Here is a 19,596-nt window from a genome sequence, read left to right as displayed (position 1 = left end):
CTGTATCCCTCAAAAGCACAAATCTTTCCTATTACAGGAATATTTCATCAGAAACTCTGTCTGAAAGTTTGAAACTAGCAAATTTATACCATACAAGTTCACATTCGTTCCTATGCATTGGTGGGCGTGGTTTTCTATGCCTGCAAGGCGAGAACCCATCTGTTTGCATCTGGAGGGAGGGGGCTGTGGGGTTTTTAAAATTTTCTTGTGACGTAGAGAAGCACCAAGTATGGCTCAAGTACGACTCTGTGTCACGAAAACAAAACCTGGTTTTACCTTGTAGGGGACGTTATAAGCCATTTTTGACCCACAAAATAACATTTTTAAAGAAATTAAAGAATTACAAATTTTGTTGTTTACAGCTCAAAAATCACATTTTAGGGTGCACTACCCCTTTAAGAATAGTTGTATAGGACTCTTTAAATTTAGTAATTAAAAAAAAATCAGAACATGATGCACGATAATTGACCCAGTCACATTTATATTTCCTAACAAAGTTTTCACAGTTGTTCCAGTCCCCTCTTATGCCACCTCTTCTCATTTCTTTCCCTTTCTCAATAACCTCCTTATTTCTTGCTGTCTGTCCTTATTCATCCTCTGCTCAGCTTCTCCTGCCTCAGTCCTAAACCACATTCCCTCCGTCACAGATCTCTTGTCTGCATTCTTCTCTTGTGAGGTCTTCACATCAGTCCCTCGTGAGTGCTGTTTGACGTGATAATCTATGCATGGAGTTTGTCTACATGAACATGACATATTGTCTATTTTGTTACTACTTGTGAGTGTCTCAGGCTGTGGTCTCTCTTGTGTCTCTCACGGCTCTGACATGCACTGCAGGCTTCACTGGGAGGATCCAAAGCCAGGAGACAGTCTCTCCTGGGGAGGTCAGGGCCAAAGCTGGGTCAGGTCTGGGTAGGTGGAGATTTTGGCTCATTGAGTGGCCGAAGCAGAATGTTTTAGCCAGTTGCCAGGCAAAAAGGAAGGTTTTGATTTACCACTGCGTCTTTCAAGCAGCTTGTCGCAATTAGTGATGTCAGGAGGGAAAGAAACAAATATGAGGCATTTCTTCAAAGAGCAAGCATTTCCTTCCCATGAGTTCATTCTTTCCTCAGGTTTCTCAAGGAAAAGGGGGTAAAAGTGCAGCCTAGTTGTCGTTGGTCAGAGCTCGTTTCTGTGAACTAAGCATTATAATGTCCAGGAAAATGCATATTTCCTCATGTTTTCTCATGTATTTCTTTGTGTTTACTGTGTAAGATGGATGACCTTTAATAAATATGGTGACATTCCTGAGCTGTGCCTCTGCTTTGTAGCAGTATGCTTATTCCTCAGATGAAACTGTAGGACAGCTTTGTTTAACGCACTGCTTATATTTCATTTGCCTGCAGTATTTTAGATAATATGTCACAGTGCTCTAGTTCGTGAGCCCTAGCTCTGTTCTTCATACTTGCTGCTAGCAGTGCCAAGTTTCCCCACTCTCCTCCTGGCTGTAGGTATCCCATGCAGAGGCCATCTGTCTCTCCCCCCTAATGGTAAGGGTGGAGTCCTTTTAAAACACCTCCCCTCCTCCCCCTCTTCTCTCCCTCCTCTCCTCCTTGTTTCCAAATGCTTTACTGTAAAACAAACAGAACATAGCGTGGATGGAGTCTAGTTTCTCTGTGTGCTTTGACAGGCCTGAAAGCTGACACACCGAGACAGACTCACGACGTACGGTAGCAGTTGGAGCAGCGTGTCAGGTAGCTGCAGTATGTAAAGCATGTTGACGAGAAGTTTAGTCTGAGACACGTGTCTGCAAACATCAATACAATGTTACGCATGCTAAACATGTTAGTTTACTACTCGGACAACCAATCACGCAGCCCTTTGTGTTCCTATTATAGATTCATTTTAAATATTTTGTATGACTGTCTAGCTTTTGTCATTCAGATATAGTTTCATCAGGTTTTTTTCCTAACCAAAAAGACGTACAAATACTGTGACAACAAACAGCTGTTGTGTCAGATCAGATGACCGTGGACTGGAGAATGCAAAAGCCACACAACCCTGACCCTGATTCTTCCCCCACACCGGTGTACTCAAAGGACTCTGACAGAAGCAATGCAAACATAGGGTAACATATGCACTGGAAAGCGCGTTATTGTACAACAAGCTTTATTATTTTTTTAGACCAGATCATGACTCAAAAGGGTAAATAGAGAAGTACATAGTTATCTAAATCATTATGTTAAAATGGTATAATATTTTAAGTGTCTTTCCTAAATGTCTTTTCAACTGGATTACAACTAAGGGTGGAGTTTAATATGTAAAAGGTAATGGGTTAACAGTCTGATACACAGCAAAGAAAGAAACAGACTAAATATTTAAAATGTGGATCTGCAAGGAGAAAAAAAACAAACAGGAATGCCCAAACGTGATGCTTGAGCGTTGAACTTCACAGCACAATTCTCAACGTATTTAAGCTTGAGCAGCTATTCAAACAGAAAGTTTGACTCTTCCCCCACATGGTCACACAATTTTTTCTTATTTTGGATGAGAGAGATTTTGTGTGTGTGTATGTGTGTGTGTAATCACTGAAATTACAGGGGACGTAATGGAGCACAGGGAGTCTTGGCCTCCTTGGCTATATTGCTCACAAACCATGATAGCATTGCTGTGGCTTACCACTCACATTCATGCCAAAGACTTGAAATACCAGTCAGCGGCCCACTTTTATAAGCTTTACTCCATACGCATCCGAGACTACGTACAAAGTAAAATTTTATGGCTCTCAAATATACTTTCCTCTCAATGCAACCATGTAAAAAAAAAAGAGATGTACGGTTTGAATATTTTGAATGAAATAAACATTCATCAACATCTGACATTTACTTCTAAGAAGCACACATTAATTTATAAGGTTTAATATGAATCTACTCTGCAATTAAGTCTGGAGCTGAGTTGTAAATCTGTGCACAGTCTCTTAAAAATAAGCACGTGTTCATATCAGTGAGTCATATCTATGATTATTCCCACGAAAAAAGAGCACAAAAACAGACTTGGAGGGATTTTTATTTTCATCCCGAGCAGCAGCCCCAACCTTGCAATTTAGGATTTATTTCAGGTTAGTTTTCCAAGATACGGTCTCTCACACCAAAGTGGAAGTTTTTTGTTTGTTGTGCTTGAACCACGTAGCACGTCTGTCAACAGTGATGTGTAGATTACTAGGAGTGAGAGTCTGTGGCAGTCATACAATATGACTGGGATTGTTCTGATTCAAATCAGAATAGTGTCTCGATTCAAAATTATATAAAGAAAGGAGCACTATTTATTGACACTATGACACTATGTTGACATTTTTTGTTTAATCCTTTTTTTTTTTTTTTACACCAAAGTAGTGTGTCTAAGCAAGCTTTTTAAACAGACGTGCACTCACCAAAACACACTGATTAAATCCTTTCCTATTGTCAGTGGTAGTGAGTTACTGTTTACCAAATAATGCTCTGAGAGGTGCATCTTATCTGACCAGTAACACTACTACCTCCCAGCTGACAAGCCTGTAACTATGACAATGTTATTATTTCTAATGGACCGCTGATGTCAGCCCTACACAGTGGGGCAGAGAGCGAGCTGCCAGCTGTCTTGCAGACAGGTTAAATTGATCAGTCTCATCTCTTTTTTTTTTATTGCTGTCAGTTTTAGAGTGCTACTTGTGAGACGTAACAGTAGATAAAACATTTATTTTCTGTGAATAAAAGGGAACTGTGTCCACTCTTGTTGTCCCAACTGCAGCAGGGTTAGTGAAAATCAACATGCACACCTGGATATTTTTCCATCAATGCCACGCAGAGCAGTGACCTGGAGTGGTCACAGACTTTTTTTTTATTTATTTAAGGGAGTATTTGAAAGTATTTTAGCGGAGTAAGTTGATTTCCACTTCTTTTACAGCCCATTTCAGCCTAACGCAGTCAACCATTCATGCATTCTCTGTATCTGCATTACCCTGTTTAGGACTGCAGGAGAACTTACAGAAATTGCATAGAAAGGTTGGGTACAGCATAAATGAATGCCAGTCCATCACTAAACTGGACCTATACAGATCACTGTGATACATTGGTATACTTCCATTTTACTTTTTTTATATTTTTTTCTATTCTGGGACTAATGCATTTCTTCTCACACTCCTTGTTTTTGGTGTTGAAATGCCTGTAAGTGTTCAAAGCCAAATTTACATGTAAGACATTCAGAAAACCTGTGGTTGGGCCCTGAGTCAAATTAGGAGCCTCATAAAAAACAAGAATAAAAAGCAAGTTGCTTATTTTGTTTCATCTTGTTCCAGAGTTTTTTTAATACTACCCTAAAAGGTGCTCTGATAATTAGCAAGAGGAACAGTCTGAGTGTCCTGTGGTGAAAGTGTGCAGCTTGTTAAGAAGGAAAGCAGAACACACACACACAGCGGAAATCTGGTATCAAATATATGTTGTGGGAACGAGAAAACTTGAGTAATGTTGGTGCACATATCTACAGGTAGATATTCTGTAACGTGCTCAGATAGTGTATTCTAATGTCCTATTTCTACTTGTAATGCTGATCAGTACTCCACAAAAGTAAGACATTTTCTCCCTATTCATCCTCTTCTCACCTCATGTGAATTTTATCTCATCTAATGAGAGCACATCTCACTCTTTGTTGTTCAAAGGTATTCTCTAGTTTAATTACAGTTGCAGCGATGATGTTCTGTTATAAATTTTTTTAACCTAAATGCCATCTTTGTCCTTTTCTCTTTGCAGGTGTCAGCAGTAACCAGGTGGTTGTTTCTGAGAAAGTGAATGCAGTGCTGGGGAAGAGAATCACACTTAGCTGCAGAATAGAAGTGGGCTCCAACCTCAGTCTCACACAGAGCTCCTGGGAACGTCATCTTCCTTCAGGCACTATTACCTTGGCAGTGTTTAATCCTGAGTACGGGACCTCATATTCTTCAGATTATGGCAAACGCATCTCATTTGTTTCCCCTTCAATACAAGATGCCACCATTACCCTTGACGGAGTTGGATTTGCAGATATCGGGACTTACACCTGCAAAGTGGCAACATTTCCTCTGGGCAACACTCAAGCATCAACTTTTGTCAATGTATTAGGTAAAGTATAACTCTGCTTCCTCTGTCGTTACAGAGTTGTTCATCATATTGTCCTCAAATCTCACTTTTTAAAGAGGGGCATTGTTTGTTGTGATTAAGCAACGCTTAAGTGACCACTAAGTGTTGCTCTGGAGAAATAAACTGCTCCCTGAAGCAACCTAACATTAAAACCACCACCTGGAAAGATGCCATGTACATTTTAATCACTGCAGGAATCAGCAGCTGCAGAGATGTCGCTGTGGTGTGGCCTCACTTATCTCATTCAGTCCAAAATTTCTGACAGGCTTTAGTTTGACCCGTCTTCCTTACAGCTTCTCAGAAATGTCCGCTTAAATGTTTCAGTAAGTTTCCATGTTATCCTGTGTCCTTGTAAACTGGATGCAGAAGGTTCAAACTGTCCCAGCTCGATACAACTCAGCAGCTTTGCAACAAGTTATTTACAGGATGAGATGCAGAATCTTGTAATATCAAGTTGCATGAAAAATGTTGACGTTAAACAAGCCTTTAAGCTACCATTTTAACTTCTTTTCCTCAAGACAGTGATAGATGTTCCTTTTTCCTTAATGCTGATAATGAAACACCAACTCTGCCATACTTGGCACATGACATTTTCTGGTACCTGCATATTTAGCTCCATCAAATATTTGCATCCCTGTAATCAAATAGCTAGAATCACAAAAATAGATTATGAATAAAACCCACACTATACAAAGATCTTTTTTTTGTCGTCATTTCTACTTTGAAATTTATCTGTGATAATCTGATGAAATTCTGATGAGGATTTCACTTTTTGATCCACACTCATTCACTGATGGTTTGTGCATATATCTTCGTAGAAAGAAATTTGTCATCTTAAGGATGCAATAAGGCCTCTTCTCTGAGTGCGAGGACCTTTCTCTGTGGTCAGCGTAACTTTCAAGCTCTAAAAAGGAACCAGTGCTGAGAGTAGGATATTGCACTGTATGCTGCAGCTTCTTGCCTTCCTCCAGAGACAGGAGGAGACTCTGGTGTCTAATGAAAGGTGCATTAAGTGCTGCTGCAACAGACACAGTGTCTGAGACCTCACAGAGTTCAGTTCAGCTGTCTTGTCTTTTTTTTGGACTCATAGAAACACATACCCAACCACATGCAAACACACCTTCTTTCAAATTCAGATGTAATTAGGGTGGGAATGTTGTGGAAATACATGTTCCATGCGCTCTCATAGGTATCATGTACCACAGGGTGTTTATCTGAGAGAAATAGCATTACAATTAGAAGACGTAATGTCAGCAGGTTTATATCCCCAAATGGCCTCTTCATTTGCTTTGTTTTGACTCACATTTTTAACATGACTTTCTGATCACGATAAAATATTTAGTCTGACTGTAACAAGGTGGCTGTAACCCAACCGTTACATCCCTGAGGAACTCTTTTTTTTGTTTGTGGAAAATATTTTGATTTGAGGTTTTTCTTCATTTTTTTCCTCTTCATCCTCGTTGCTATCTTTTTGTAAATCATGCAGCCTTTTTTGAAGTATGTGAATCTAACTGATTGGCTAGTTTGGATGGACCTTTAAACACTTTGAAGAGACAGGAGCTAAAACAGACCATTTCAGAAACTGAAAATAGATCCTACAGTTCAAGCAGAGATGATCTAATTTTAGATCTTAAAAAATTATGTAAACTTTAAATAAGATTATGAGCTGGAAAATGAACATGATCTTGGTTAATTTACACCTAATCTACCAAATGTCATTGTATAGCATGTATAGCATTTGCATCTTTTTTTTTAATTTCAACTCAAAATTCCTAGTTTGATCCAGATTTATACTTTTAGGATTATGAAAAGCACATGACTGTGTTTTCATTCCTTTTAAATCAGCGAAAGTAAAACAATTAAACATTCTAACCCATGAATAATAGACCAAAGTCACGGAACACATTGTAATGATTAACAGGTGCAGTGATCATTCACATCTTGTCGGAAATCACTCTCTTGATACAAACATCCACAATTGAGACAAAACAGACAATATTAACATATACTGCATCTAAGCTTTCTTGTTTTCTTTCTGGGTTGGTCTTCCATTACTCACAGGAAATGTTCAAACATTGAAGAAACAGTTTATCAGGAACGGTGTTGCAGTGAGGCAAAAGTTATCACATGTAGGAAGGAAGGAACCAGCAAAAATATTATACAAAGTGTATGAGCTACAATGACCTTTGGTTTTCTGCTGCTGACTTCTGCTCTACTGAGCAGCTGACTTACTGTACTTGGAAACAAAACATGTAAACAATTAAGCTTTACAAGGTAGATCTCACTGATAAGAAACTACTGCAGCTTTCAGTGTTTAAGCTCAAGGAATTTAATAGAACTGCATTAGTTTAAGTCTCAGAGTGTAACTAAACCATCCAACGCTTTCTTTTTTATTAAGTTATTAACTGGAGTGCTGAGAGGGTTTTAAGTTTCTTAAAATATGATGAGTGTCAGGCTCTCTGCGCTATAAAAAGGTTTCATTTCTGCTTTCAGTTAATGTGATCTTGGACTTTCCCACAAGCTATACTTTTTTTGCATGTTGCTATAGATCTAAGATCTTGTTTTTGTAAACTATCAGCTTAACCTTAACGACAGATAGTGTGGCTGCTTGTCACTTGCAGCCTTATTTCCACAAACGTTTTACTGTTTTAATTTCCATTTAAGTGTTTTACTTGTTTCCCTTTTTTTTCTCTTGTTTTATTTTTTACATGATGGTTGTTAAGATGATGCCAAACTCACTCCAAAACAATAAAACTACCTGTTTTTACTCTGCTGATGTTAAATCTTGCTGGAAAAACTGTTCACATATGATTCATAGCGAATGAATATCCAGTTAAATCTCATTTCTGCAGCTTTCCGCTCTGCTGTCAGTACTCTGTGTGCATTTGTGGATCAGTGTGTATGTGGACCAGAAAGGGCCAATGCAGCCAGTTTGCTGAAAGGAAATCATTACTAGTTTCCTCTTAACACATTTCCACTCTTCCAAAGGGTTCCCCTCCCTTTTTCATAGCAACTCCAAATTAACACGTCTATCTGATTTAGTTATTCTGATGTTTCAGCCCACTTGCCTCCTAACATAGAGCAGCTACTGTTTAAAAGAACCCTGCAAGGAGGGGCACAGGGAAGTCGGTGAAGAATGTGAGGTGGAGCACTGGGAATAGCGTCGTCCACACCCCTGCCATGAGTACGCGAGACAGCAGGTTATTTTTGGAAAAGAGGGGGGTGCCAATAGTTATTAAAATGTGCTGTAGAACCTCCTGTTTAGAGGGAAGAGGATGGTGCATGTCTTAAAGATGATGGCCTTGTCTTTTGGATTTTGTGTGTTTGATCCCCATGCATAACCTTTGGCTCTATCACCATTGCATTAAGTGGGACAACTATTAGCTAGATGTTTTTAAAGGCAGAAATGGATGGGTATGTATTGCATCACAAAGAAGAAAACCAAACCAGAAGTGTAACCTCGCGCAACCCATCTAGCTTGTTTACTTCACTTCCAGCGTGTCCTGCCCTCTTTGTGCTGAAGCACGTCCTCTTGTGACGGACTTCGTTTCTCTTTTCCTTTGATACAAAAAAACCAACAAACAAACAAACACACCACAAAATGCCATTGCTGACATTTTTCCCTTGTTTAGAGCAGTGTAAGATAAACTGCATTGCCTCTTTGCTGAACTGGTAGCGGGTTACATTTTTCTGGTTTACGTCCCACTTACATGGATCTGTTGAGAAAATCCTTGTCAACTAAACCTCCAGTCATTTTTAGGCAGCTGGTGTAACATTAGCCCAGCTCTGAATTGAAGTCAAGCATAAGGTGACTCAGGTGACTGTTTATATTTGACAACTAAGTCAAATATAAACATGGTACGAGATTTGGCTGCAGAATCTGATTGTGCAGTATTGGGTGCTGTTTCTCTAATTACATGCATATTTCCAGACACTGGTGGACTTTCAAGGAGCCATATAGTAAGACTAATAGTGCTGTTACTGTATTACCATTTCTCAAGCACACTTTCTACTTGGCCCACAACAATTAAAAAAAAGTCTCCTCTGAAAATAATCTATATCACTCGTTAGAACGGTTCATACATTTTTAATGCATGTAGGTGAAAGGAAAGAAGTCAGTTTGTGCTCTTTTGGGAGTTAAATACACAGAGGTCTCTGGACATTATTTATTCATACATATACATATACACAAAAAGATCAATAATCATTTTGTCATCTTCTCTCTCTCCTGTAATTTCTGCTCCTCCTCTTTCTTTCCATTCTCTGGTAAACAGTGGAGCCTAAGGTGTACGTGTCGGCGGGCTCAACAGCTCTGCTGGATGGCGCCAACGAGTCGCTAGTGGCCACCTGCATAGCAGAGCGTGGACGCCCCGCCGCTGAGGTTTTCTGGGAGACTGAGCTTTACGGGCGATCTGAGCGGCAGAGCCAAGATGAGCCCAACAGCACCACGTCCGTACATGTGCACTACATGTGGAAGCCTCAGAGCTACGCCCAGGGGAGGACGCTCACCTGTGTGGTGCGCCACCCGGCCCTTCAGACAGAGTTCAGAATACCCTACACGCTTAACGTTCAGTGTAAGTGCTAAAGGACGTAATATTTTAAATTGTTTTTATCGACTGCCTTAAATGGAAATTTAGATAATTTAGATCTCACATATATTAAAAATAATGCCTTGTTCTAGTTGCAATTGTGAATCTCTAAATGTAACTTCCTGCACACTGCTCATTTCCTCCTTACCCACAAATGGATCATTTGAGTCATCTTAATGTCACAATCACTATTGCAGTATGTTAGCCTGTGTTTGTTCTGTGTGAGTGCAGGCTAATGAAGGTATGCTATGAAATATTGATCAGGTTTAACAGCAATACAAGTAGCAGGAGGCTGCTGTGGATAGAGATGCACAAAAATCTAAGTTAATACTGAAAGAAAGAGGCTCTGAGTTCAATAAATCATGTCAATTGCTAAGGCAGGGGATTTTAAGTGCAAAAGAAGCAGAATTTCAACATTGAACTGTGTGAAAAGGGTCAGCGAACACAGAGTGGAGGCATCTTCCCACGTCCAGTAATGAGTTCCTTATTTGTCCTCCAGAGACATCAAAATGAAAAATGTTATATCCAAGTCAGTGTTTGCTGTGTTTTATTACAGTGGCATGTACAGGGCTTTGTTTTTTTTTCCTATGTCACAATGAAGCAAGTACAGTTTATTATTAGATCCTGTTCATCTACCGTCTGAGTGGGTCTGTCATTTTCTAACTTTCCACCAACCCAGGCTCATATGTTTGTCCTCCTGGTTCGATCTTGACCAACAGATCATGTGCCCTGTTACTGTCCTGCACAGCCTTTGGTTTGCCATCGCTTACTACTGTGCTTATAATACATGCTTTGTTCCTTCTGGAAAAGCTCATTTATCATCAGGGTGCTGGGAACAAAGTGAGTGATTAAGTCCTAGTCTTTTGGGGAAAAAATAAAATTAACAGTTCATTGTCTAGTTGGTAAAAGAAAAAAAATTAAAGATTCTAAATGTTGGCATTCTGAAAATTATGTTCATAGTAAGTTCTGCACATCTCTAATGCAGTAATTTGGTTTTTTTTCAACAGTTGCACCGGTTGTAACAATTGAAGGAACTGACAAAAACTGGTATGTGGGTCAGGCGAATGTGAAATTCACCTGCGGAGCCAAAGCCAACCCGCCCGCCCGTCACTTCACGTGGATCAGGTCAGTATGACTCTCAGCTCAGTATTTGTGGACTTTTCCTTCATTGTCTCTTAAGTTGTTGATAAATTGTCCTTTTCTCACACATAACATACATTCATGCTCTAGACAGGATTAGTCTGAAAACAAATTTTCAGACTAATCTTAAGTTTTCTTTGGATTTTTTTTCTTTTAAGGTGATTGTGATGCCGTCTTATATTTATTGGCAAACTATTTTGAATATGAAACCTTTTATTTATATTAATTCATTTATATTTTGTTTGTTTTATTTAATCTATCTTTATTTATTAAACATTATATCTGTCTTTTACTTATTTAATTATGTACTTATTTACATATTATTTTATATTTATTTTATGGTTATTTGTTCCCATTGTTCTCCAGTGTTTTCCTCAGAAGGATCCTCCACATCGGGGGCTATGCCTACTCGCTTTGTGGGTCGTTGCTGTGGAGATCACCCTGGTCGGGGTGATTGGTGGGGTCCTGCACTGCAGCCCTGGCTGTGGTGTGGGCCCCGGCCTGCCCTGATCTGGGTAGTTTCCTGTGGTGACGCCCTCTGTGGTTCTTGGTGAAGCAGCTCCTGGTGTGGACGGATCCCCAAGATATCGTTTCCTCACCTCAGCGTCAAGCCACATGTTTATCCTGAGATGTTTATCTGCAGTTTTGTTTTTATATTGATGTTTCAGTTAAAGAGACAGAAACTAGAAGTCAGAGTTTATGTTTGTGCAAACAGGGAAGGGGGCTGTGTATGTGCGCTGTGTGGGTGTGATGATGTGTGTGTGAGAAAAAGAGCATGATCAGGTGTGTGTATTACACATTCTGCACTGTCAGAAAAAAAAGCTGTTTTCATGCTTCAAATCGTGTTAAAAGTAAACTCTCACTCAAACAGGAGTGTCACAAAAATTAAACTAAATATATTACTGACAGAAAAACTTTGCTGGCTACAGCTACTTTATGCCAGTTTTAGAAAGATACCCAAACGACTGAGGATAAGTCTTTTTTTGTACTCTTGTTTTATTATTAGCACAGGAAACAGAACATGTTTGTTTAACTAATATTAGACGATGAAACATGACAGATTGGATGCAGTTTTGCTCTCATGAGTCGATCTAAACTGGGTTTAAATAAATTTAAATGGAGCAGCAAAGCAAAGCTTGTATCTATAAATTACCTCCAGTATAACTTTGGAACCCGGACACTGGAGCTGTTGAATGTGCTGCTGCACCATTTGGGAAGACTCCCTGCTATAAATAAAAGATTCCAAACAGTTCATGCATCAGAGCAACACTGGCCCATGGTAGCTCTTTGTCATCATCTAGCTTTGAAAGCAAAGCTGCTGGTTCAAGTGAACAGAACCAGCAGAGCAATCATGTCATTGCATTATCTGGCCAATAAAGCAACAGTTTAGTTGTTGTGCAAACTTTTTCTTTTGCAGATTTGTCTGTTATTTTCTGCACAGTAAATGATCTGTCGTGCTTCATTTCTGTCTAGGTTGGATGGATTGATGCCCGAGGGTGTTGAGATCTCCAACAATAGCCTTGCTTTCCGTCGCTCACTGGAACGCAATGATTCTGCAATCTATCGTTGCGAAGTGATGAATGACATTGGTCTCCGGAGTCAGGATGTAAACTTCTGGGTACAAGGTACTTTTGACTTTTTCCACACAGTTTCATGACTTATTGATTAAACCGTCGACTCAATTGAATTATTTACCTATAAAACTCAACATTATAATCTTGTTTTTCATGTAACATTAAATTCTGAGTAAAATCCGGCTACTGATTAAGACTTGTAGCCGAACTAAGCCTCCTTATAAATATAAATGTTCCTGCCCAGATCCTTTTTCACACATTCCTGGCAGCAGAGTAGCATGGAGTGTAGATAAAGAGTATCAGTACCAAACGTTTCCAGTGTTGTGGTTTTGGCAACATTAGATGTCTCGGATAAGGAAGAAGCTGTTTACCCCTGCTGGTTCAGCAAAGTGTGCACCCATGTAGCCTTTTTCTGTGCTTTGCATTAAGGTCAGGTTTCACAGAAGGACGTAATGAACTTTGCTCACAGGTTTGCAGTACACTGAATTTTGTGTTTATACCCCATAAAATCTGTTATTCAGCAGTATGCTATATTTTTATAGCACTGGTGTACCAAATGTGTTCAAATTATTTAGCTTAAGTCACCACTCATACAATGATATAAATCAGAAAACCTCCAGTAAACTGAACTACTCCCGTCTGCTTCCTTTTTCTCTGGTTTGCTGCTCAGGTTCATTATTTTAAAGCCAAGGCAAGGATCCTGAGAACTCTGCATCTCTTTTTATTTTCATTTCTTCCCTGCTCCTTTTAGGCGTTTTCCAAACAAAGCAAATGCTGCTTTTGGACACATATTTCTCCAACACACGCAGTCCGTTTGGTTTCTCACTGTCGAGAGAGGCTGGAGTAGTCCCAGCACAGCCTGTCAGGCTCCATCTGTGTACAGCCCTCCTTTTGGAGTCCTGCTCCAAATGAAAGCATAGCTGACATGCTGTCCAAGGTGGACTTGCACTGAGCAATTATCTTGCCTCTCTTGTCAAGTATTAAGCCTTTGGGCGTGCAGCCTCCTGCCTCTCTCTCCTGTGGAGATGACCAGGTTGGGCTCAGTAATGCTGCCTTCCCCTGTCAGGGTTTGTTTGGTATGGATGTTACACATTCCCAGTTGTGTCTGCAAGTTTGTGATTTTTGGCTGCTTTTCTCTGAATTGATCAGCTAAATGGTTGCAGAACCTTGTGAACTACACGAGGTTGCAGTGTCCCACTGCAGGGTGGGATTGATGTTGACTAACAAAGGTAACTGCAAGTATATCTGCTGCCCAACTTTGATCTCTGTCCCGGATCCTCCCCCATGCTTTTGTCTCATCCTGATCCTTCAGGCTTACACACTGTGTATATTTTTACATGATTAGATTCTTACTCCCACAGTTGTGGAAATCATTGTAGCTCTATATGTATTGAGGCTTTGACAAGATCATAAACCCTTTTAGTGATGTAGACCTGCACTTAAATGGAACTCATGTGGCCATGTGGTTCAACTTTTGAAGTGCCTGTAGACTGATCAAACTTGTGTTATCAGGCTGCTCTCAGTCCCTGAGGCTGCAGGTCTTTAGAGAGGCACTTAGACTGACCTTGAGCTCCTTGCAGCTCTTTTCTTTCCCCAGCTCTGGCTGCTATCACAAGGACCGACCACTGGAGGACACATCTGATGCAGGAACCTCACATCGATCCTGCAGCTTTTCATCTTCTCACATGACTTCCCCACAGCAGGGTTTAGAGAGAAAGACGAAAGAGCTAATCACACTCTCTCAGATGCTTATGAGTGCATGTCCTCCCAGCTCTTTCTGTCTCACCGTCTTGCTCACACATGGACATTTAGCGCTTAACCTCATTCAACCTCTCTTATTTGCCCCTTTTTTACTCTGCGGTATACCGTTGAACAGACTTGAGTCAACTCTCTGCTAAACCTCATAGTGATGTTAAATATTAATCTAAAAAGAAAATACACACACACACTTGCTTTGTCAGTTGTTATAGAACATAAAGTGCAGTCTCTCTCCTCCTTCGTTTTATGACTCCTCACTCCATTTGCCGTCTTCTCTCTTTGGTTTAAATCTTTTTTTCGCATTTGCTCTGCAGATCCTCCCCCCACCACTGCAGCCCCCAGCACCACTGCTTCATTCCTCCACGACACATCCGGAACTGTGGACCAGCGGAGAGCCCTCTTCACCTCCCCCACCCTGGCCTCCATCCCTGACAGCAGTCTGGGTACTATAGTTGGCGGGGCAGTGGGTGGAGTTCTGTTCCTGATTCTCTTGCTGATCCTTGGGGGGTGTTGTTTTATGCGCCAGCGCCGAACCTTCAGAGGAGACTATTACACCAAACAGTACCTGGGGCCCTCCGACATGCAGAAGGAATCTCAGCTGGATGTGTTGCAGCCGCATGAGCTGCAGGAGGTCTACGGGGACAAAATGAATAAAGGCAGCCAGGAGCTGAAACCCAAACTAGGTGGGGATATTATTTACCCTGACTACACCCCAGAGCAGAAAGACAGAGACGACTGGGCCGATAGGGGGGACGCCAATAGGAGCTTCAAGGAGGGACATTACTACCCGGATCACTACAACACCCAAAACATGCACCCATGTGGGCCCCCTGTGCACAGTCCCATTGTGAACAACGGCTCCCCCTACCTCCCGGAGGACTGTTATGATAATGGCACAGACAGCGACTATGTGTCTCACATGGACGGATCTGTGATTTCACGCAGGGAGTGGTATGTTTGAGGAAAGATGCAGATACAAAAAAAATGGACAACTGACTGAGAATAAATCAACAAGTGACAGATATTTCAGTAAAGGATGTGTTGTGAGTTTAAAATAAGGCATAAATGAAATTTCTCAGCTCAGTTTGAGCTCTTTGAGCAATTCTGCTCTGCCTTGATTGTAACCACTTAACCTTAAGGATGTGTTTGTGGACTATATTAGACCTTTGTAGCTTTTCGAACAGCTACAAATGAGCTGGAACGCCTCAGTGATGTTATTATGTTTGCTTTGGCATACAGACTTGTTTTGACTGATGTGAATGAGGTTTTGTTTTGTTTTTTTTTCTGCTTGTTTGTGTTTGCACCTGTCTTTTCGCAGGTCACAGGTCAGGTGTTCAGACTCATTAGTAAAGTATTTATACTCCTGACTGACTGAGCTCTGCTCCCATAAAACCTCACAAATTCTGTGGCATTTGGGAAATGGTCTCTGGACTGGTTAGAGCATTTTCACACAAACGTTCATCATGGCTGCAACCAGTATTTAAAGCAAAGGATATTGCATGCTTTCTGAATGCAAAAGTATTAGGTGAAAGGGAAAGTCACAAGATTAAAAGGGAGAAAGGCACCGACATTGTACCAAGGGAAAAGCAAGCTGATTGATGGGAGTTCATTACATAAAAACACTGCCTTGTTTAAACTTTTTTGTGCATTTTTTCTGTGGTATTTCTTGTCCATCAGTCATGAAGTGGCAAACGAGCCACCTGAGCAAAGTCCCTGCTTTACTCTCAGCTTTACTAATACCTATATTTTACACGCATCTATGTTCCTTAATTGTTTATCCAAGATGTTGACAGCAGTGGTTACCCAGGCTGCAGTAAGTGAGCTTTCAACCCGAGGCATTTATTTATTTATAAAACATTTAGTAATCAATGCACAAAGCGCACAATCTCAGGTTGCTTTTATATAGTTAAAAAATGTAACCATGATCTGATTTAATACACATTTCCCACACGGGTACTTGTTAATTAGTTACCTGCTAAAAGCACGCTGCTTGCAGCTCTTCATCAGTGCATAAACAGAAAGTGATGGGCATCTGGGAAAAAAGCAGTGACCACTGTTTTTACCCAATCTCAGAATTGTGAAGTTATTTTTACTCAATTTCCATTTTGTCTTTTGGCTCTCATATTGATTTCTGTAGTTGAGAAGCTTTCCTTGCAAGATTCAAGATTCTCCATGATCATTTAAAGGTGTTTTAACTAACTGAAGATGAGTAGCTATGTCCACACTGTGTTTGGGAGTCCACTATCCTTTAAAAAAAACAAAAGGTTAAGTAGCTGGTGATGTGGAGCATGTTTAAAGTCCCACCCTTTTGCTGAACAGTTGCAGTCAGTGCTAACCTCTGCCACATGATTTACAAGATGAATTCTTACAATGCAAATAAAACATTGATGTGGTGTAAAGAAGTGACTGTTGAAATTAAGTTTGATTACAAGCAGAACTCTGGCACCTCAAATAAAAACTGCTACACAGATACATGTATGTCTGCCGAAGGGAAAGTCCTGACCTCAGACAGAGTAAAACTGAGGTTTGATAATAAAATAAGCCAGATATACCATTATCCTTTTCAAAATGTGTCGATCCAGTCACATTTGTGCAATTAGAAGCACAGTTCTGTTATTACCGTTGTCAGTAAACATCAAAAGGAGCCAGCAAGGCTTTGGCCTTCTTCACATAGCCATGATAACAGGCTGCATTGCTGTCTTTTCCATTTTCCTCTCCCTGGTGTTCTTCAATTTCTCTCTGAGAGACCAACAGCAGTTGGTCTTTATAGGTTTTTATAACAAGATCAAAGTAATGACTTATAAATACCAGATGTGACTATAGCAGCTGTCATCATCTGATATTATGCGGCTTCATAAACCACCAACAGTTTCACTGCAACCGTTTCGATGCTGCACTGTCATTTGTGATTGTAAACAAACAACAAACAAAGAACAGGGCAACAACTAACTGATCCTTCAGTTTTAGTTTGATGTATGATCTTTCATTTTGCTGGAAACACTGTGAGCAGCTGATGTCACCCCTGAACAGGCTATAATGTTGGGGTTTGGCTCCTCTCAGGATATCCAGCAATCATGGAAACAAGAAATCTAATCCATGAGTGAAGAAAATCTGAACCGCGTGGTTCAAAGCTATGTAAAGACTCCCCAAGGCATATCTATGTATGTAGTTTTTCCCCTTTTCCTCCAAACAACAAATCCAGTGAAATTAAGTTGAAACAAAAGAGGTGACATCATCAGTGATCTCATCTCTTCCTGCTTGATTTGACCTCACACTTTTCCACTTCGTGCTCTGTTTTCTTTCCTCAGGAATGATACATGGATCAAAGTGGCCTTTGCTAAGTCTCGTGTGAAAGGGAAAACATACCCATTTTTTGGAAGAGTCCCCCTTTTTAGTCTGTGAGGGCGTTTGTTGCCAGAAAAAATATCTTCTGTGTATTACAATCGGATCATTGCAGGAGGTTGGCTACTCTTTGATGTCTTCTTTCTTATTGGGGGTTTTATAGATTTTGGGTGCACTTCTCCACCCTCATTTTCTCATGCCATGGCTTTAGTCAAAGGTTTAGATGTCTTAGAATAACCTGCTTTAATCTCTTTAACTCACCCTCATTGCCACACGCATACACACTCGGTCGCCACACATCTGCTACTGCATCCCGCGTTCAAAGAGCAGTCTTCACCTCAAACCTTCAGCTTTTTAATCAACTTTTATATCCTTCCTCATTACACTCTGTGCTCAGACTGTGTGATATATGACACTTCACGTCTGTATGCACATTATTCTTTAGGTTTACTAATAGTTGACAACTTCATTTTCTCATTTTGTAAAGTTACTCCATGCAAACTGCCTCTTCTGCTTTAAAAAAAAAAAAAAAAAAAAAGATTATCAGCCCCATCTTCATTTTAAAAGACTGACTAAAGCAAAATGAGCTAAAGTGATTCATTATTTTGGACAGTTCTTTGTCCTTTCTGATTGTTCCTTACCAGCTGGTTGCATGTAAAGTTTGCTGTCAACAGTTTTCATTATTTTCCATCACTGATGTTTATATATGTGTACATATGGATGGGATTAGTCTGGGATTAGCTTTTCTATTGGTTGTTTGTGTACAGTTTGTTCTGGTTTCCCCTACTGAATAGCTGGTGCCTTAAATGGGCTGAGCAATGCACAGAAACTTTAAAAGCTGACACATACTGAAAGCATTGATGTAAAAGATACTGATATCATTTTTGAAAAAAAATGGGCAAATGTGCCCTTTTAATATGTATTTCATCTTCATATTTAAGATTTGCTTTTAGTAAAGCATCAAAATAGACTAAAGGTTGATTATCATGCCTTACAGACTTTACAATGACACATGTAACAAGTTGGTTACTGAGAAAAATGTAATGGCTCAAAGTGTCACTGGGAATTTAGGCAAGCCAGATTGATAGAAAATATTATTGTCCTGTAAATATGCTGGCTTTTTTATGATTATTGAAAAACAAATCTTATTTTTTTGTATAAGGTCTGTAATTTTCAGAGTATTAGTTCTCACAAGCGTCCAAGGGGCTCTTGTTTGATGAATTATAGAGGTAATCCTGTTTTCACTGCATTTTATATTTGTTCTGGAGAGTTTGTGACCAATGATTTTGTATGTTGTTCTTTGAATGATTGATATCTCACATGAATCTAATGAAAGGGTGGTAGATTGTCCTTTGTTTTTCTGTTTGCAATAAAAAACACCATTATTGCACTTAAATGTGTCCCGGGATCCTGCTTTCAGAGAGGATGTTTTTTCAGTGAGTTTAAAAGTTGGAGAATGCAAAGCTAATAAGGTTTTCTAATTTCAAATATCAAGATTTTATTGTAAAATTGATATAAGAGGTGATGCAAGACAAGTGCAATAATCCTGAAGATAATGCCTGAAAATAGCTACAATGCTTGATAAATGTATGGCTTTTCTCTAATGTTAGACTAGACATCAGGTTTATTGAAGCAATCAGGAAAATGAACTTTGTTCAAGACCTTTATCTTTCATTTCCATCCTATGAGATCTGGCAACAACGATATTTCATAGCCAAAGAAAAACAAATACTTGACTGAATATATATTTAAGCTTGTTTCATTAACTTGTTTTCATTTACTCAAAGTTGACACTTGAGCCATGCATTGATGGTCTTACAGTTTATTTGTGTAGTTTGTAAAGGACTCTCTGGAAGAACATCTTTTATCTCAATGAGACCTTACTGTCAAAATGAAGGACAAATAAATATATAAATAAACACACAGGGCCTTGAGCCAATTTCCCTCTTTTCATTCTCAACTTGTACTTTCTCTCCTTGTGTTTTCATCTGTCTTGACTTGAGATGCAAGCTGACAAGTTGAGCCAAGAAGAATACAAAATGAAGCATCCTTTCTGCAAAGCTGCCA

General features: G+C 39.8%; 1 protein-coding gene across 2 annotated transcripts in view; it reads left to right on the top strand.

Annotated features, from left to right (window-relative positions):
• The window catches only part of nectin3a (nectin cell adhesion molecule 3a), a 32,423-nt gene extending 14,008 nt beyond the window's left edge, over positions 1-18,415 (top strand). The window contains exons 2-7 of one of the 2 annotated variants that reach the window (XM_041995146.1): positions 4,761-4,898; positions 4,995-5,108; positions 9,401-9,700; positions 10,723-10,840; positions 12,329-12,480; positions 14,502-18,415. In XM_041995146.1, coding sequence (XP_041851080.1) covers positions 4,761-4,898; positions 4,995-5,108; positions 9,401-9,700; positions 10,723-10,840; positions 12,329-12,480; positions 14,502-15,148 — 1,469 coding nt within the window. In that variant the 3' untranslated portion in view covers positions 15,149-18,415. Of the gene's footprint in view, positions 1-4,760; positions 5,109-9,400; positions 9,701-10,722; positions 10,841-12,328; positions 12,481-14,501 lie in introns of both variants that reach the window. The other variant, XM_041995145.1, reaches the window with a different exon arrangement.
• The last annotated feature ends 1,181 nt before the right edge of the window (positions 18,416-19,596 follow it).

The sequence above is a fragment of the Melanotaenia boesemani genome, chromosome 9 (assembly GCF_017639745.1).
Source record: "Melanotaenia boesemani isolate fMelBoe1 chromosome 9, fMelBoe1.pri, whole genome shotgun sequence".
Classification (NCBI taxonomy): Eukaryota; Metazoa; Chordata; class Actinopteri; order Atheriniformes; family Melanotaeniidae; genus Melanotaenia; species Melanotaenia boesemani.
Note: the sequence above shows the minus strand (reverse complement) of the source record. Positions and strands in the feature narration are given on the sequence as shown.